This window comes from Ischnura elegans, chromosome 3 (genome assembly GCF_921293095.1).
Source record: "Ischnura elegans chromosome 3, ioIscEleg1.1, whole genome shotgun sequence".
Lineage (NCBI taxonomy): Eukaryota > Metazoa > Arthropoda > Insecta > Odonata > Coenagrionidae > Ischnura > Ischnura elegans.
Window position 1 is genome coordinate 39,847,996 of NC_060248.1, and position 21,839 is coordinate 39,869,834.

The following is a 21,839-nucleotide window of genomic DNA, read 5'->3' on the forward strand; positions in this document are numbered from 1 at the left end:
TATACTTCAACATTCTTTGATATTCCTGACAAAATGTCTCCCTAACCACCACTCACTACCCGTGTAAATTATACAGCATGGGTAAGTAGTAAAAATAATGTTAAGTTTCTAACAGGTGCCCCCAACGACCAGTAATTTCATACGGCAAAAATCATGCCCTATTTGTAGACCCTCTCAACCCAACATTTGACACCCAACCTAGGACCTTCTAATTTGCTTAAGAATTCCTGGAACCTAAATAAACAGAAATTCATGGCACCCAAGGGAAAGTGACCATAATGTGCAGGTAGGGAGGGCATGAGTGCCTGGTGTTCTATACCCTAAAACGCAGGGTTGTTAGGAGACTAATTACGAATTGATAATTTCAAGCTTTAAATTTAACTTCAAGCTATATCTTAAAGTAATTGCTAGACTGCAGGCAGCAAAAGGTAGTGTTCTCAGTAGAATTCTGAAAGGGAATGATTTCCTCAACTCAAAATTAAGTTTTGCACAGGCAAAAAAAAAATGGAAGAATATGTAAGAATTTTTTAAAGAGCTCTATGTAACTGCCACAGAGGACATCCAGGAGAATTATTTCGCATTTTAAGAATCTTGAGATAGATGCATGCACATTGATGCGCACTCAAGCTGACAGATTCGCATGCTTGTTGGCAAATATAGCTATGATACTGAAAAGGAGACTTAAACATGGTACCATGACTGGGTCAAATATTCATTATCATTCGCTGGCATCAAAACATTGCCTACATCCTCTTATTTATGAGAAATGCCTATCATTAGATGAAACCCTGCAGTAAATTTCATCCCATGAAAGCCTCCTTTGAAATACTTGACTCTTGTCAAAGCACAACTCCTGATATATCACCGGACTTAGAAAAAACTCAATTATTGGTATGGTGACTAGCAGACCACCATTTCAGCCAGAGAGGAAATGGAAACATTTCATTTCGAAACAGACTATGGGGCGAGGTGTACATATTTTGAGAAGGCCAAAAGCAATTAATACTGAACAGAACAAAACCACTTGTCACCCTACACTTCGTAACTGGCCACTCCAGGTCTACCATTGGCGTAGTCTTAAAGTTTCCCACTCTGATTTTGGACACCCCCCCAAACGAAATTCCTGGCCTCTCCACTACATACTGGATTATCTAAGATCATTTTTAGATCAGAGGGTAAGGCCCACTATCTAACAAGTGCAAGGGACTGGTAGCCTTACCCTTCCTCTTCTATCCGAAGGGTTTACAGGAAGAGTAGTACTCACCTCAGCCTTACCCTTCCTCAACAAAGCACAGTTTACAGGAAGGGTACTACTACCTTCCTGTGAAAATTTGTTGTGCCCGATGTGTAGCTTATGGCAGGGGTGCAGCTAGGAATTAAGGCTAGTGGGGGTTTCAGGTGCAAAACCAAGAACCCTACATTTAGGATTCTTGTGCAAAACACTGGGGTATGAGGGTGTGGAATACCCACTAGGGTAAGCTGGAGGTGCAGGGACCCTCCCCTCGAATCTTTTTTAGATAAATGGTTCGAAATGGTGAGTTTTACGACCTTCTGAGGGATATTTTAGTTATATTTAAACTATTCTATAAGTAACATTAATCCAATTAAGTGAAATGGATTAAACTTAAAAAGTTCTCTCAGCTCTGGGGAGGGGTTTATCCCATAAAACGCCCCCCTCGCTGCGCCACTGGCTTATGGTGTGCTCACTGAGTGTAGAGGAAGGTTACACTCTAATGTGCCCATACTTTGTGGAGTGGACATGGGTAAGCATGTAAGTGACCATCAAATGTAGCACACTTTAACCACACTCAGCCTACTCAAAGTGATAACTCTGAAGCAAATGCATCAACCACACTTACTATATTTTATATACCTGATGGCATTAAAAGCAAACACACTCCAATAACGAATATTCTTTACCACTTATCCGAGGTTGAATGACAAAAAATAAAATTCGAACCAATGAATGGGAGGTTTTCTGTAGCAATATCATTTAGTATTCACTCCCCAACAGTTTTTCCATCAATCAATACTCTCTTTCATGTTGTCTATGAGACTGAAAGAATCAACATCATCCACCAGGGGTGTTGCCTTATAAAAAAGTATGTATATACTGGGGGTCGTGCCTGCGAAAATTTTATAAGTAACTGGCCACATAATTCACCCTCTCCTCAAAACAGTAGTAAAGTACCTTGGATTCATTCATTAGAATAAAAGTAATATTACTTCATATGGCACATGCCTTGTTTTTTCATATACCCTTTTTCCACATGCACTCCCACCGAAATTTACGAGTCAATAAGTTAGAAGAAATTCCACTTCTCAAGTATATTCCTAGTTCCTTCCTCGGCCAATGAAATTGTACTTAAAAAAACCCTGTACACAGCCACTAGCATAACATGCGATTAACACAGTGGCCCACATTAACTGTTACTGGCAGTAATATAATAAATAAAACCTCACAACGTACGAAGTGAAAACAACTTAATTTTCAAAGATTTGTAAGGTATTCAGTAATTCTTTACTCCCTCCTTACTATGATTACTCATACTGACCAAAATGTGAAGTCTATATGAAAGCAATTCACATCATGATGGAAACCAGAGAAGCCATTGTTTTAACTTTCATCTTAAAAGAGGAAGTTTCATCACACACTCAAGAAATATTTCTGGTGCAATGCACACGGCATTAGTTAATCACCATGGAAGTTAGTAAACAAATACGTAATCTAAATGAAATTCCAGAAAAAAATTGTTCTCATAAAAATTAGAAATGTCCCACCACTTTAAGCATAATACCTAAATGTAAAGCATAACAGACAATAAGAAAAAACAACAATTTCACCCCTAACATTAGAGACGATACAAATCATTTCACAGGCAGGTCTATGATGCAAGGAGGCATCTATAACTACAACGTAAAATGTAGTGAAATGGTTCAATTCAAGAGAGTGGCAATTCCAAAGGGATAAGTAACCAATAACATGTTCCACAAGCTGGATATATTGAGAAAAGGGTAAACAGAAAAAATAACTGGAGTACCTCTTGCTCTTAATTCAGAGGCAAGTTTGACATCCATTCAATTGTATAGCTTCCGTCCCTACCCTGAAGGTGGATGGTAGGCAGTCCGAAAAGAAAAAAAAGATTACATGCTCTTGCTGGCAATAGAAAATTATTTATTTTCAAACATTAATTGAATATATATTGGTATGTAAAGGGGTAAACCATCATTGCATTAAAATTAAATAAGAGTCACCTAACCCCGGGGTTAAGCTCATATCAGCAATTTTCCCCATCACCTGCTTCTTCATGCCCACCTCTTAAATTAAAGTGCAGATAGATATAAATAGTCCAAGAAATCTATTGTCCCCAACACTTGCAATTATGCAATCCAAAATATGAAAAATAGTGATCACAAAGATATTAACAAGACTTTTCATTTCATATATTGGCGATTAACAACTGCCAACTACACTCTCACAACTTTCTAGTATACTCAAGGTCACTGCAGGAATGTGGTGCATCGAACAGTTCTTAGAATTATGTGGTTTTTGAGTTTCATAATAGGATGTTTAAGTTTACAAAAATATAAGGGTATGCAAATGATATGCCTGACTACAAATGAACAAATATCATTAAAGGAAAGGACTCTTAACACCCATTGACTGCACCACACCACTGTCAGCAGTGAACTGAAAGCCCAGAAAGATAATCAATGTCAGATTCCCAAACCTTCAGAAGTAATAGCATGGAGTAGCTCATCGAGTGACCATATTTCTCTCATGAAATATTGTTATATCACAGTGAAATGTCGAAACATGTCAAGCGTTAAATTTTTGCTCTTAGTTTAACAAACACAATCTTTCAAGTCCAGGTAACTCATAACCATCACCAAACAATAAGCAAGAGAAATATTTTATGATAATGCCTCCCACCAGCAATGATATCAATAGAATACATTGTGTCAAGAAGTTCAAAATGATGCTATTGAAGCAATTTCCTCAACCTACCCATAGAATTTGACCATACCCTACACAAAGGCATTTACAGCAATTGAGCTGACAAACACGACTGAGAGGAAGTCGAAGTTCACTAATGTTTGAAAATAACTCCTCACCTTCAACAAATGCATCACTAGTCACTGCTTGCAAAATTCGAACACCAAATATCATACATTATCATGGAATATTAACTGCCTCTGCCACAAGGAAGTACACAAATTTACCCATCAAATGAATTATGATCATAATGTGACATGGTTGAACTAATTACTACTAAAGTGACTCCAGACTGAATGTAAGCCATGAACACAGAAAATAGGTTAAAACAGCAGCAATATTGACATTCTTGTCTTTACCCAACCATATGGGAAAATACAAAATGTACATAAAAATTGGATTATAGCAGCAACAACTGATCCACTGTCACATAAGAGAAATCCATTAAAGTTAAAATCGAATTACCCCAAGGAAATTAGAACACTGACATTGAATTCTTCGATAAGCAAGAATGGAAGTACCCAATCTCTTCACAAACATCCAATAACCATAGCCCTCAAGTGACGTCAACAGCAATGTGGTCCACTTGATCTATATGACTCTAAATTAATCCACATTACTGACCTGTCAAATACTACCTTGAAGTCTTTCCCTATAGTTCACATTTTCACAATGCAACCTGCTACAATTTGTTATGCTACAGAAAAATTGGGAATGGCCAGAAATTATTATTGTTTGCAACTGGATAAGGTATGTTTCCATGGAGTACTTAAGTATTCTGCGAGACTCCCTCCATTCACTATCTACTTAAAATTCGCTGTATGGACCATTCCCTTTCATTTTCTCTAATAATCCTATTCTTTTCCTTCCTCTCCACCATTTACCTAACATCCTTCTCCTCACAGTCTTATGCCCTGAAACGAATATCCCTAGCCCCAGAATATTTTGTCTAGTATTTTTACAATAAAAGATGCCCATAGTTATATTCCATGCACACCTAAAATTGGTTGAAAAAAGGCTGAAGTACCTCTACAGCAAAGATCACTGCACTGAACAGCCAGCTTGGTAGTGATCATGTGGTAGGATAGTACTGACTGGGATCTTTATCCTGTGACACAAAGTATTAAGTGGAATAAACAGGACTAATTAACTTCACGTCGCATCTAGGTAAGATAAAGGAAGAGAAAGTCTGGCTAATTAACTGAGCGACTTGGAAACTAGAACATTACTTGAGAAAGTTATTTTCTTCTATTTCCACTGTCTGAACTTGTACTTTCTAGATTAGCTGTTTAAGTGCAAATTAATTTTTCTCACAACACTTCATAATACTTACCTAAAATGTTCTCACCAAATGGAATAACCTCTCTCACATACTTGCCTGCGAACACCAATGCTATGCCACCACAGCAACGCAGTCACCAAGCACTCGCCAACATCTCTGCTACTACTACTACCCGCAAGTTATTTTGAAGGCTGGTCAGGTTTTCAAGATATTTTCTTTCCTTATTTTTAAGGAAAAAAGTATGTCTTATTTGAAGTAGTTTATTTCATAATGGCGAAGTAATACATTCATAGAAGAGTAGAAGGACTAATAAAGCATGTGCTCAAAAAATATGGCTATCAGTTTTAAAAATAAAACGGGAGCCCATTTGTACTTTTTTCAGTCCTGCATCAAAACAAAAAAACCTAAAACTCACAGAAATCACTGTACCACATCAACTTAGTAATTTTCATGAAGGGGATACTAATAGCTGCCTGTGCTTTGAGAGGCCAATTTAATGTTAAAATGAATTTTTTAAGTATGGCAATTTTCCAAAAAGCCCAGTTCCACATTAGCAGTACTTCACATTGGTAAATACAGGTTCTGCATTTTCACGCTGACTGATTGAACGTAATTCATGGTCTATGGAAATTATTTCTACACCAATGTTTGTTCTTATTCTCACAGTGCCTACCATAACCTAATTGAAATAGTGTACAAGCTGACAACTTAATTACGTATCCATATAGTGAAATCATAAGAGATCATTAACATCCTATCTCTCTATTAATAATTGCAGGTCATACACGCCCTGGACAAGAACAAGAATTAAAATATCCTTCAAAAGACTTCTCATACAAACATTCATCCGTTCAACAAATGACACTACTGAATCACTTATGCATGGTATAATGTGGTCATAAAACAAGGTCAAGAGAAAAATTCAAGAAAATTTAGGCTAAAATATGATGGCCAAAAATGGGGAAAATGTACTTCTTACTTGGTGACTCAAACATCCAATTCAGTCTGAAAGGGAAGGCCTATTGCGGTGTTTTGGCATGCCATCACTCACCATTCCTTTGCCAGTCCAAACAGGATGCACCGAGAAGTGTGCTTCGAGAGATCTGCAGAATATTTGAATGTCAGGCAAAGAAATAAATGGTATTTAACACATGACAAACAAACTGAAGACAATTGCGATGATAAAAGGAATCAAAAATGTTGAAGAGGGAAATCATTAAATCCTTAACTTGGAAACTAGCAATATCATCAACCCTAATTATATCAAGAGATGCAATATTTTTGCAAAGGACTTTCTAGAAAGGAAACTACTTGGCTATGCATTTCAGTTTTTACATATCAAATTGGCAAATATCACCACAGGAATATTCCATGAGCAAAATACAAGACATTATCTAAGAAAACATATTAACATATAATAAAACTAAACTGAAAGACTATATGTTATATTGTACATGGCTAAAAAGCATAACAAATGTCATTCCTAAAAACCCTGCAACAATATAGTTGCTCAGCAATTAATGTCATCACAAGAAAACAAATGGGCAAGTATCAGTCTACTATAAGTCAGCTCAAATAAACGTTGTATAAACCTGTTATGTTAAATATTAATACAATGCACTGATTGCAACAGTTACAGCAAACCTAACGAAGGTAAAAAAAGATTATAAAATCCCAAACAAATTGGAAATGACAATAGGGATAGGGTATAATGCCACATGATAATATATAACTCAAAAACTTCATCAATAATATAAACAGGTACTATAAGTAAATATGTATACTGGGCAGACAAGAAACAATGAAAATTCCTATGGAGCCTATCAATATCGGAATTAAACAAGTGCATATTATCATTATTTGCAGATATCATGGATACTTTTTCACAAATTTATAAGAAAAAGTAATTACTACCCAGAAGTCACTACTGGGAGGTATGTTACTATGATGACCTGACCAATTATGAGCCACAAAAACAATAAACACACAAGTTCTTTTATTCTCCGCCGACAATAAACTAAAAAGGCAGTTGCTGTAACAGAAGTCAAGGCAATAATTTTCATATATATTTCATAAATCTACAATGATTTCATTATCTACTCAAGAAATGACAAGCCCAGAAAATTCTCTCATCAACAATAATGTGTGTTGTCAAGGTGTAGACACATGAATATAAAAAGCAAAAACTTTGCATCTCTTCAGTTAAGGGTTCACGTACATTGTTTGGGTCCAAAGAATGCAACCTATTCATACACTCATATAATAGCTAAATGGTGTACTAAAATTCTGCTAACGATTCTAACTCAGGTAAAAACCCAACAAAATGAAATCACCAAAGAACGCAGCATAATAATCACATTTCAATCCTTCGAATCACTGAGATATTCTATCAAAAAAAAACAACAACAAGAAAATATTTTAGAAGAAATACAACTCCCACTCACAGAGGACGAAAGGAAAAATCCCATTAAAAGAATCATCTATGCAAGGAAAATTGTACACGATAGCATTGGTGTATAGGTAATACTCGCAATGGGATTTAAGATGGTATTAGACATGGGAATTCAATTGACTCAGAGATAGCCAAAATCTCCTATGTCGTACCTGTTAAGTTTCCTTTCGACAATTCTCCTTGTCCATCCCCTCCAAGCAGCTCAAGAGCTGAAGCTCCAAAATAGGAAAAGGCATGGTTGAAAACGAGTAAAAATGCATATTGAGACAGAGAATGTCCAATGACAATCTATCTCATAAGAAATCCTGAGAATGTCGATGCAGGATAATAAGAGTAGGGGGCAAGTATTCTCAGTAGAACAAGAAATAACCAACATATGTCAAAGACAAATATGCGCCATAGGAAATTCTGATAATCTATAATTCAGTATATGTACACAGGCATTTTAGTCAAAGTAATTAAGCATAATCCTATAAAGAGGGCATGACTTAAAAAAATCGAATGGAAAATATCACTTGAAATACGAATGCAAGATAACAATAAAGCACAAATTCAAATTGACTAAGTAAATTCCACAAGACTTCCACTATTGAACTATGAGAATCACAGCCGAAAATCAAATAAGCACACAGAAAAAGGTAAACCACAGGCATCAATATGAAAAAGACACAAAAAACTCGAAAGTTTGACAAAATGCAATAGTGAGACAGCATGTAATCCATAATAACCTAACACATGACGGAAAAATGTATAGGCAACGCTTCCTTTCTATTCTGCAGCATGGAACTGACAAAGATGCAAATATGGTTTCACTAGCCATGGGTCTTTATGATAATTATCAAAACAAATACCTACAGCAATTTAAAATGCGAGATTATCAAGTATCAATATCACGAGAACATTTGGCAGGTCACCTGAAATATCTATTTGGGAGTTCATTTAATTAAAAAACATTAGAACCTGAAATAATTAAATCCATAAAAACAGGCAATGAATCTGAAAATTTTGTGCGAAGTAGACAGCTCTGAAATGACATGAAAAACATATCATGCAATTGATTGAAATGGCCTTAAAATGCTCAATCTTAACCTATTTCATCACAACAAAAATAATATAACAAATAAAGAGGCCAACATCCAGTAAAATTAAGTCTGTGAATGTGCAGCAGGTAGAAAATGCAAATATGTAATTACATGTGAATATGAAACAAGTAATAAATGTCAGCTACCACAATCATTCATTGTTTTACAGTTGCAGGACAGAAAAATGATAGGTGATCCATCCTCACAGCATGGGCTATAAAATGTAGAAAGCAAAGATTTCATGAAGTGATGTCCTCGCGATGGTATCTGCCACACAGACTAAATGCAATTATTATGAGTGTCACTACATGAAACATTGGCATTCATCAAAATTACAAATTATGCAATTCTGTAGCTGTTATTTCAAAGATCTAAGAAAAGACAAGGCAAATAAGATAGGGAATATGGCATTAAGCAAAGCTAAGATAATCACTAGAGAAAGGAAAAAACCTATCATACAAGCATACAAGAATAAACATACTTTTAAATCTTAGCTTAAGACAGAACATAGGTCAAAATCTGTTAAATACACAAGGAAAAAAATAACCAAGAAACCATAAAGACAAAGTGAATCCCTTACATTAAACGTATTACCACAATCCCCAGGTAAATAAGGGAATATCTATTAATAATGAGTTTAAATGATAACATGGGGTCAAGGTTACTAAGATCACAGCTTTGCAAGTTGAGAAGGCAATTTATTACACTACTCCAACACCTTTATATAAATATGCATGTTAAAACAAAAATTAGAAAACGATAAAAAAAACTGTATTCCAATTATAAGTTAGTGAAGGTACCAAGCACAGCGAGGAAAATATTTCAAGTTTCAGTTTCTAGGTATGTCTTAGTGGTTTCAGACTTCAAATTATAAACTTGCAGCAAAGAATTTGTATGACTACGGGTTAAACAGTAAAAAAATAACCATTTAATGTAAAATTAACGAAGTAATCCCTTAAATTCAACTTTACTGTAGTATAGATTACATCAGCTCCCATTCTTCCTCCAAAAAAGTTCACAAATGCTTCTAGGATATCAATAATCATCACAGTAACATATATGGACATTACAAATACTATGTTAGCATCGGAAATAACAGCAAAGAACAAGAGCACCATTAGACAGTTTTAAGCCAAGTTTCTATGATAAGAAAAGTTGTTATACACAATTGCTGAATCTAAAAGCATGCATTAGCTATATTAGTTTTATAAAAAAACTTTCAATAACGCAAACGTTTCAATACATTGCATTCACAATATGGGGAGAAGCATGTTTACCTATGCTGAATGAAATTTGGTGTGGCAAAATTTGCGGTAGAAGAATGAAGTTATGTACTCCCTTGCTCACAATAACCTTCAAAGAATTGAGGAAATTGAAAGCCAGAATTTCTCCTTCTAGGTCATTATATTTCCATTCATGAAAAATGCCCTACTCAGCTGTGTCTGTTTGTAACTAATCCTCATTGGCACGCCACGGACCACAATTGAGTTCCACATTTAACATATAAGATATGCTGACAATACAGCCTTGTTTCAGAAATGATACATGTCACTCTTAAGCAAAAAACGTATGCAATAATTGTGTTCACCAGGGCTAGAGGAAATATATTTTTAAATGATTCATAGACCTTCCTCAAGACAAGAATGCATTCATCATAGTAACAGCATTTGAGCAACAACAGGAAAGCTTCTCCCAATGATAGAATACAGAAGGTGGCAAAGGAAGTGAATGAATAAGATGTACAGAATTCCCAATGGAATGGTAAGAGAGAAAATAACAGAAAATATTCAATACTTTATCATAACTTAGTTCTACAAAATGCATTGCTCAAAACAATATTGAACAGCGCTGAATCATTAAGTTTACAGCATATAGTGATATATTTACCGTATGAACACACAGAAATGTTACTCCTAAACAACAGCAACAACCCTAAAGCCATTTGAAGTACTTAAAAGTTAAAAATAACCTTATGTAAATGTATATAAATGTGTTTATGTAAATGTAGAAGGCTAAACTAAGGTCTACTCGTTCTCCTACACATTCTTAGGACGGATTTGAATAGTCCGTAGGCCTTTGATCATACAGAAACTTACCGTATATTTCCGAACATTATAGTAGACTCAACTCCGTTTCCATAACAGATTTCCCCTAATAAATTTTGTATAAACAACTTCCACAATATCAATTCAACTATATAGAAGATACTGTGCGACTTAAGCTAGTTGTGTCACATCAAGGCAAAAGATGGTAAGTTACTGCTGAAATGAGGTAGGTGAAAACTCAACAATGGTAGAACTTGAACTAGCCTTGAATATTAGGAGTTGTATCCAGGAATGGTGTGACTTAGATTACTGTAACTGTTAAGTACCAAACTAGAGCTAACACAATTATTTACAAGATTACAATTTAGGGTGACCAGATTCCCCAACATTTAACAAGACAACATTCTTTAAAGTTCATCAAGATCAAGAGAACCTTGAGGAAAGCTATATTATGAATATTTTTTGCAATTAGCCTGTTGCCTGCTCCACATTTACCACCGCTTTCACTTCAATATAATTTAGTGATTAAATGCTGATACTCGAGATCACCTTCAAACTGGTCCCTGAATAATTAAAAATTAAAATTGATATGGCTTATAGCCAAAAAACTACATAAAATTCAACCAGCATTATCACTTAACAGTATTAAACAGACTTCAAGGCACTGCAGCTCAAAACATCAAACAAACTTAAGAAGTGACATGAATTATTCCTAACTTCCATTTGATGTGCTTTTTTAAATAATTCATGGCTAACCTGCAATAACAAACTAAATTGTCTTTAAGGCTTTTCCACTTAGCTATCTTCAGGGCAAGATAGCCACAACTAATGACATCCCTCTCACATAGGCAGGTATATCCGAGTACTCTGTATGGACAACAGTTGAATAAGCACAGCAAAATCACTTCCACTGATAGAAAGGATATTCCCTTCTCGCCTATTTCCTTACATTTCAACTAAAATACCTCAATACAATGCCACATATCTCTAGTTCAGTATTCCCTTACAAATGTGGACCTTAACCGCAGACTCGCATTTTTAATGGCATAATGCAGTTTCAGTATAACGCAAAGAAAATCAGAATCATTGTATAAGCAATAAATGTATCTGTCTATGCATAAAAAATGTCTCTTAAAAGTTAAAAAGATTTTATTTTCACACCTTGTGAATATTGAATGCCAAATGAAATGCAGGATATTTGCTGTTATAACCAATTATCCCACAATTAGAAAAAACCTTGTGTCTCAGATTACCATTCTAACTCCGTGTGAAATTAATTGTAATTACCACGCAGATCTATTTAAGCAAATATGTTAGATTCTTAGGTTAATCTTACAAAAATCTCAAGAAAACTGAATTATAAAGACTACCCTCAAGATCAAATCACTTCAAGCAGCTCTATAGTAATCAATTTAATATAAGTTAAATGCTACCACAAATCAAAGATTGTATGTATTTGCATAGAAAGATAGACCCAATAGAAATGGCCTTTCAAAATAATTATAACAGAAACCTATGGATACTGACCGCATAAGGGAAATGTGTATCCAAAAATATATTACAGATAGGAAAGAATATTTAGACACCTCGAAGAAAAATGAACCTTACAGCACATTAGAAAAAATTCCATGGTACTGAATACCAAAGGCTTTTCCAATTCACAAAAAACCATTATCAGAACCCTGTATTAAAAAATTATTATGTATATATTCCAAAATAAGAATACATACTGAAACAGTCAATATTAACTTCACTAAAAATGCTTTCAAGGGTTCTAAAATATTCCCATCTATACAAGTAATGAGTCAGCAACTTTTAACACCAATTCCAGACAATTCTATTTCTTTTCTCTGGTCACCCTTACGCCAAGAGAATTTTTCTCATCTTATTGTTCGGAATTATACGGCAGAGGATGATTCTGTACCAATATTGTATTTCTATTGCTTTTTTTAGGGTTTGTTACAAAAGGACAACTAAGATTATTTAGAAACAGAACTTGCCATAATACCAAGGCAGTTTTTCAATGACACATTTTTAAATTAATCTCGTATTCTCTACCAGGCTTCTGACATGTAGAGAATGATATTGTCAAACTAATTTCACCAATTAGTAAATGCATATGATGGAAAACTTGCTTAATATTTCACACAACAATTTTGTTAGTAATAAATTCTGCTTAGATTAGTATAATAACTTTCTGATGAGAGCTTTTATACTAGTGATGTTCATTCTAGTCACTTTCAGATCATTTCCAATGCAGTTAATGTAAACATACAACAAAATCTTTGCAGGAATGCAGTAGTTAGGATTTTAGTGAAATCAATGTCCACAATTATCCCAATAAATTGACATTAAAGAATATAAAAAGCGTTTTGTAAAAAATCATTCTATTCATTATGAAATTGAAAATAATTCAACACTAAATAATATTCAATCAAATCACACAATGTAAATAATACTATTTCATCTTTAAAGTCTTCTCAAATAACTTAGGCATATACCATATTTGCGGACAGGAAAAGAAGGGTCACAGGAAAAATGAATCTCAACACCAGAAACAGAAAGCCTATTTTATCTACATTACAAAATGTACTTAACAATTCACTTCCACCTTCCTTGGTGCTTACTTTGGAGTTGCTAAGAATGAAATCACCAACAGCAGCATCTTGCTTACTAAGAGCCTAACTAAATAACTGATCACAACTGTGTGTGATACATACCAAGCTGAAAACACTCTTACCCCGAATGGTTCCGAATATCAATAACTTCTTCCCAAAGTATCCTCTTGAATTTATTTTCCTTTTTCTGGTTATTGACAGTACTAAAACATTTTCATATCCTACACAGTTATTTAATAGAAAACAAAACATTACATGCACATGAAATTAAAAGCCATACATTTGTGGTTGTTATAAACCTTTGTGAAATTATAATAATAATAATAATAATCTAAATGAAAAACCCTATGCATGATTTCAGACTTCACCTTTCCTAGAAATGTGTGATCCAGTACGTGAAAAGGAAACAGCTATGGGGGAGGCAGGCCTAGAGGAATTTAAGTATTGTTAAGGGCATGAGTCAAAAAAACTCTTCATTTGCCCATAGGTTGGTCTTTACACTTTAGCGGAATAGTCGTGGAGAGAACTAGCTTCTTTCCGGTCATGTATACACCACCTCCCCCATGGCAAAAATGAACAAATAGCAATTAACAAGAGGCACCATCTTTCTCAAGTTTTTCTCACATCTCATACTACCATCTTTTAATGTTTACTTTCAATATCAAGTACACACCTTATTTCTAGAGTAATGTGAGCATAGACACAAATCACACACACATATTTTTGTTTCATCTCTCTGTGAACATCTACAATGCAGAATCACACAATGTTTCACTCATTTGGAGGCAGAATCTTTATCTGGGGTTCAACCACATGGGGGCATATATCTGAAAAAAGACAAACATGGTATTTGTGCACTGTCCCCTCACATAATAAAAAAAGCAAAAAAAAATAACCTGTAAAAGAACTTATGATCTAATTATTAGCTCTTACATACTATTTTTAGCCTTTCTTACCTTGACCACCTAAGGATACTCACCACAGTACGACCCTTCCTAATTTGGATTAGGAGGCCATCTTTTGTGACCATGAAGCTGGTGATAATGGCAATAGGAGCAAAGCCTTGATGCTCACTATTACTTCTCTTATGTCACCTAGCTATTGACAGTGGGATAAGGTACAACCAAACCCAAAATTTTCCTCAAAATAACTATCTAAATCTCTATCAACTGATGATATTAAAAAAATAAGGTAGTGTGGAATGACAGGTTCCAGAATGACAGAGAATGCTTCAAAAATTTATGCTTAAACCAGAAAAGGCTGATATGAAGAACTTGCCATGAACTGTACTCATGGTTTCAATCAATGGCAAAAGTGGTGGTCAAGTTCTAGGCTCAAATACTTATCATAAAATTTCAGTACTGCTTTAAGAGCAAAATATCATGAAACTGTACACAGACTGCCCCTTTAAGTAATTAACCAAGCAATACTTACGGTCCTGACACTTCCCCATCACTTTCCTTGGGGGCACGAATGTACATAAACACATCACTGGTTTTCTGGCCCACCAGGCTGGCCTCCATATCCTCCATAGTTGGGATAACTATAAGGCTGTGCCTGCGGTCCTCCTGGTTGTCCTCCAGCTGGCTGGCCACCACCTCCATAGTAACCAGCAGCAGGATAACCATATGGTTGGTAAGCTTGTCCCGCTGGCATCTGGCCGGCAGCAGGGCCTCCCGCACCGGCACCAGGTCCTGGCTGGCCTGGTTGAGCACCCGTTCCCGGCTGCTGAGGATTAGGGCCACCTGTTGGCTGCCCAGGCTGAAAGTTCGCCATCTAAAGTAATCATTTGCTCTTGTCACAGCTACACAATCATTAAAACTAGCAATTCCAATTCAATTCCTTATCAATATATCCTTGACTGCTATGCCTACCAACACAGTAAAATTTCATTATTACGAGTGACCGATCTAAAACACCTAATACCAAAAAATATGATCCAATTTCTGATACAGTAGACTCTCGTTAATACAAACAACATTATTACGAAGCAATTTGTTGGTCCTGACGAAAAGGCCTATTTAATCTAATATAAAAGAAATGTTATTAGAAAATTACGAACCTCAGTCCCAGTCCCGGCGGTTACAAAATGAATTTTATTACAAAGTTCCACGAAAAAGCTACGGCATTTTAGGTGGATATACACTACGCTATGTTATCATCATTGATCTACGTTTAAGTTATCTTTTTTTACTGTGTCCAAGAGTATCAATTTTGGTTCTTACTTCAGTAGGAGATACTTCAATACGTGCACGCAATAGCATATAATAAGCTTCATTCCTGTGGAGTTATGGTGACCCACTCATTAACGCTCGTCAATTGGACGTACAGTTAGTCCTCTACCTACGCACATTAGATTTATGAACTTTCAGAGATACGAACATTTAAAAGAATTCAAGTGCACCCGAAATTTCAAATTTTGGTTTTTTCGGAGTTTGTCAATGGAGTTTGCCTTCGGAGTTTGCCAATGCGACACAACGAGCCGCAGAGGAACTCGCATTTTGGACATAATCTGAACAAAAGACCATTTAATCCTGTGTGAAGTCAGGAACTGTTCAATGTTTCACCCATTCTTTCTTCCTGTGAACAGCAATTTTTTCGGCTCTGGCTATGTTGCAAGCTGTAGTCTGTTCACTTCATGTCTGCGGGTGAGCTTTCGTGAGAGCCCCGACACTCTCAGATGGCTTTGCTGATAGGGGAGGGGTAGTACTGAGAGATAGAGGAGCGAACATAACGTTGCCTAATGTACATAACCACCCTACTTAGTCACTAAAAACGTGTGAGTCATAGGTGGCCACAGGTATTTTAGCCCCGGCACCGAGACAATGTAGCTACTCACTTGGAAGGCATTGGGGATAATCCTTTCACAGAAGCCCATGACATTGTCAGCTACTGAGCGGAATGAGGCACAGTTGGTGGAAGGCATACTTAGTCACATACAAGGAGACTGCGTGAGGCTTGGCAACACTGTTCCACAAGCAGAGTGACAATGTTCACTAAGTGGAGGTCAGAGCGACTCACTGAGGTCAGGCCTACTGTTTGCTGATTGGCAAATGCAAAGTCACAGGTCGAGAAACTTTCCCTCCCCTCCTCACTTGCTTTCCCATTTCCCTCACCACTTGCTTTGGCCTCACCAGCTCACCCGCAGAGATAAAATGAACAGAGTACAGATCAGTTCTTCACAATAATAAGTTAATGCAAGCTTGTGATGCAGTGTTGCATTCTGCAGGATAACCACTCTCCTCAATGCCTTGTATAATTTCCCCCTCCACTCTTCCACTGTTCGTGGCTTGGACAGTTCTCTTGCTAATCGGCGGTTGTTGCGATTGCATTGGTTGACTGAGAGAGTAATTTCTCAAAAATCATTTTTGGTGCTGGCAGGCAAACACAGCTTTGTACTTAGCTTAGTATTGGTTAGGTTCCTTATGAGATTATTAAATATCATCGTTGATTTTTGTAATAATTTTGACTTTGAATATTTCTACTTGGAATACATTGTGATTAGGGATGGTCGGATCGGATCCAAATATCCGCAGATATTGCACTTCATCGGATCCAAAGTTGAGGAAGACATCGGATCTGGATCCGAAATTAAATAATACCTTCAGTGAATGCAACGCCCCATAAGGGTGGAAAGAGTTCCGCTTCTCTTCGCTGCTACCTTAACTTTATATTAGTAATAGTCAAATCGAATTCTTAATTGTTCAGAGTAAACCTCGCGAACATATGTATTCTATTTCAAATATTGAGAATAAAGGGATGGCCTCGCGCTCACCGCCACGCTGCATACATTTTAGAAAACCGATTAAAAAGCACGCAAAGCGAGTGAATAATACGAACTGAGGCTTCCTAAATGTTGTCGATTTGCATTGCAGTTGAAGAAATCAGCACTGTTTTGAAGTATGCAAAGGTAGAATGAAGAAAGCGCATGCAGACTTGCTTCAATTTCTGTGCCCCTAGGATGATGCAACGTGCATATCACCTCCGGGGAATGAACTCCCGATCAATGAAACTGCAAAATTTCAGTCCCTCGAGTTTCATTTAAGAGAGGTTTCACTGTATGTATTCCGGGCTAGAGCTCAATTTAAACTTCATTATAGAATGCAAGGCAAAATTAATTTAGGCACCAAGGAACTGTTTAAGAGGCACATTTCTACTTAAAACAAAGCACAGTAGAACAAAGTTAACCTTATCAGAGGCCAACTAGGCTAACAATAGGTCTGGGCACTACATAATAAAACCTAAAATTATCAGCTAAATATTGATTAAGCTCAGCTTGATACAATTAATGTGAATTACTAAGGAAACCAGTAAAAATGGTCTGCTGGGGTAAAAAAAAAAAACACTTTTAGAATTATCTTCATGACTTAACATAGTTACAAAAAGAATTGCATTTTTTGTCTAGCTGACTGGCAACTAATATAATCCTGATATCAACAGAGGGTAAACAGTGTGAAAAATGCACAGAGAAATGGCTTTAAATATTTTGGAGCAAATATGAATGAACAAAAATTGTCTTTCCTGAAATAAAATTTAAATTTAATTCATTGACAGTTGAATTAAGTCTCTGGCTTCTGTAGCAGCCTTTATAGAAAGCACTTTCTTCATTAATTATCAACATGTGATTAAAATGAGCAAGAGAGAATATGGCTACATAAGATACTGAAAATTTAAGATAAGAAAAATGCTTACTGTCAACACTCAATACAAAATCATGACCACTACTTATCTACTCACCATATATGGTGTCAGATTCAACTTTTAGGCAATAATATCATAGGAAAATTTAATTATTCTATCATTCAATTTTTTTCATACACCTTCTTCCAATCATTATTCGTGAAATCAAATTGCAAATTTTACATTTAAACTTAATTCCTTAACAAAAGAGAGAATCACAACAAAAACAACAGAGCTTCAGGAAACAATCCTGATGATCCAAACGGAGAAGAAAGCCAGAACAAATAATTGAAACAAAGATTAGAAATCATTATTCACAAAATGTTAACAGTAGATTCTTATCACATCGCCTGTGCCCCATTAGTAAAAAAAACTAGTTGCCATAACACGTTGCGTACCAGGGTATTTAAATTCCTAGAAATTCTGGGAGGAGGTGTTGAGATTGGAAATATGTGCCTATTAGGGCGTAATGCCTTTGTTTTAAACATGGTTGAAAAGCTAATATTTAGAATATAACTTTACCCAATCAAATATTATCATGCATCAATTCATTATGAATAATGAACAACAACTGAAAACGTACTAACGAATACGTATTGTACGCTTTAAAATTGTTTAGGTTGACGCGCCTAAATGACGAGAATCTTCGTCATCCGTCCGGAACGTTCGGGAAAAAATGACGAGAATTCTTGCCATCCGTACGCAACGTGTTAATGTTGGTACAGGTTTGAAAGCTAGAATGGGATAGCAGCACCTGTGTCTAATGTGAGCGTCACTGGGAGATGAGCTGTTGCTAATATTGATTATATGCATTGAAGTTAATGGATTCGTAAAGGTTATCATTCGTTTAAGTGTTTCAAATAAAGTACAGGCGGTCCTCGACTTTCGTACAATTCGCACTTTCGTACGTTCAAAACTGACACCTTTTACTCGACTTTCGTACGCTAAATTCGGACTTTCGGACGCTGGTCTGTAATTTTTTTAAAATTCCCGCTATGTTTATTGCGCATCCCAACATTCAATTGTTTCAAATTGCAGTATCGGCAGTATATGCGAACAATATGAACGTATATAATGAAGGGAATTGTTGGTAATTGACTCTGATCTAGGTGATTTATTTGGGAGAGAGACTGCCTGCTATAGGCTCCTTTATCAAGAGAAGAGGAAAGCCTTCATTGAAGATATTTTTCAAAAGAAGTTGACTAGACATCATCGAATAGCTTTCAATAAAACTAGTAAGACCTTCTTTCTAATTGTGTTTTTTCGTTTGAGTGCTGTTTAATTCATGTAAACCTTCAGCAACGATATTGCACGACATATCACCCGAATTCCGTTTGTCTTTTGTCTTTTTTGAATAACATGCGGAATATACGCGATCACGAATGTCACCTGCCAAACATCGAATTTTGGTGTAAAAATTAAAAGGTATCCAGAGTGCGGATTCAATGAATACATTTTTTTATGCTACTTGATATGTCCTTTTATTTATAGTGGACGTAATAAGTGGAATGTCAACTTAAACACCAAGAGGAAGTCTCACTCGATAGCCAACGGAGTTCTTGTTTTTTAAACTTATATTTGCATTTTCTGCGTATTTTTGAAATAAATTATATGATTTGAGGAGTTTTATTAATATATTATTAAAATTAAGTCAATTGAAATGAATTCCGTGAAAAAAAAGGTTTTAGTACGTAAATTCTGCTCTTTTGGAACGTAACCCCTAATTAGTATGGAAGTCAATGGTTCGACTTTCGTACAAGTTTTCGGGAACGCATTGTGTACGAAAGTCGGGGACAGCTTATTTCGAGAAATATAACAGCCCTTTATTTGAAACACATAAACAAACGACATCCTATAAATAGGGATGTGCGTGTAGTGCTTTTTGATACTGAGTAGAGTAGAAAACTGCTTGCGAGTATTGAGTTGAGTCCAGTTTGGTCATTTCCGGATCTGGCAATGTGACTATGTTTGTACGAACTTATTCCCATTTTTCCAACCCCCTTGTGAATATTCTATTCTGAATGCTTAGCTTGATGTAAAATGCTAAAGAAAATGGGAATGTTGATAGTAATTGAGTCAGAATAAGGAGATGAATGTATTAAATAGTTCCTTATGTACAAATGAAACAAATTAACCTAAAGTAATGTGTCGTCAATTTAATTTCTAAATGTATATAAACTGCTAGAAAGAGCCCTGAGTAAAAGCACTTGCAGTATTTTAATAAAGATTACATACGTTAATGAATCCAAAAATATATTTCATCCTTTCAAATTCTCATGCAGAAAAAGCAATCGTTCTAAATGCTTAAGTAGCAGATTTTGACATATCCCTGTTACAGTACTACTGCCTGCAGAAAATTGTCTTTCTCTACTCGTGTGGCTGCATGAGTACTTCCTTGACAAAATTTCCATACTTGAGAACTATGAGAATTTTTATTAAAAATTATATCAACGTTTTTTAAGGATCTTGAATCTTCATGGAATTTAATTGGATGAAGTGAACTTAGCTTTAGCCTTGTGAATCAATTTTTTTTTCTCAAATTCTCACTTTGTTTAATCAACCTTAGCAACTCTCGTTTTGTTAGTTCAAGAAGGAAACAAAATGCAGCAAAGGAATAAGAAAATTAACACAGGATGTGGGTAATATTCAAATAGGCAAAATGATGGCACTACTTGTGACAGCAAACACAGGGTTTTCCCGGCACTGTCCGCTAAAAACCTAAAAGTTACATATTTTTTCCTGGAAATCTGTACAATTTTTACGTATTCAGTCGATGTTTGAGGTAAGAAAGCAGGGTAGGATATAAAAGTTTCGCAGAGCTAAGTATGAGTGACACCGAGGTTCACTCAGATTATTCCAAATATGCCACCTGGTCGGAAGACGGTCGGCCACCGCGGCTGACAGTAAGGTTTTTGCCACCCACAGTGACTACTAACTGCTACGTACACAGAAAGCTGAGACTTCACGGCCAAGGCATCAGAACGACTTATTGACTCTGGAAACGATATTATTGCATGGGTTTCATGATAGCACCTACTATCGGCAGATTCCTGAACTTACTGTCCTTGACAGCTCTGTAACCGAAAATACTACACTTGATATTTGCAATGCTACTTGAATCACTCAAGTCGAGTACCAACTACTCGACTCAAAATTTCGAGTACTCACACAACCCTTCCTATAAGAACCCATTAATATTAATGCAACCAAACAATATCAGCAATGCTGAAATAATAGTTTAATATCAAACTGATCAAAATGGAATGATCAAAAAGGAATAAGGAATAGGCTTGAGAAATGATTGATAAGGAAGGTTAAACAGATTATCGTGGCTTCACAATTACAACATTTACCACACAACAAGGAGCACAGTAGCCAATATGCAAAAATGTCTTACCTTTCCAGCCTTCATTTGAGCTTCAATAGCCTCTGCTTCCTTTATCTTCCCCATAGAGCGGTAATATTCTGCCCACTGGGCACTGTAGTCAGGAGATCCATTCTGGGCAGCAGTAGGAGCACCAGGTTGTGGGCCTGCAGGCTGTGGCCCGCCAGGGCCAGGTTGAGGCTGCGGTTGGCCTGGCTGAGGTTGCATGCCCTGGTAAGCCAATTGTGGGTTTAACTGTAAGACATCCCAAACTCAATAGTGTCAGACCTAACGTCAACAAATGGTATTCAGTCAACAA

At 36.0% G+C, this 21,839-nt stretch overlaps 1 protein-coding gene across 13 annotated transcripts in view; it reads right to left on the reverse strand.

The window, feature by feature from the left end:
- Nucleotides 1-5,523: 5,523 nt before the first annotated feature.
- The window catches only part of LOC124155679 (far upstream element-binding protein 2), a 59,031-nt gene continuing 42,715 nt past the window's right edge, over nucleotides 5,524-21,839 (reverse strand). For 10 of the 13 annotated variants that reach the window (XM_046529699.1, XM_046529706.1, XM_046529701.1 and 7 more), the window contains 3 exons: nucleotides 21,554-21,775; nucleotides 14,911-15,252; nucleotides 5,524-14,303 (listed from right to left, as the gene is read on the reverse strand). In XM_046529699.1, coding sequence (XP_046385655.1) covers nucleotides 14,965-15,252; nucleotides 21,554-21,775 — 510 coding nt within the window. In that variant the 3' untranslated portion in view covers nucleotides 5,524-14,303; nucleotides 14,911-14,964. The remainder of the gene's footprint in view (nucleotides 14,304-14,910; nucleotides 15,253-21,553; nucleotides 21,776-21,839) is intronic. The other 3 variants (XM_046529708.1, XM_046529700.1, XM_046529698.1) reach the window with 2 other exon arrangements.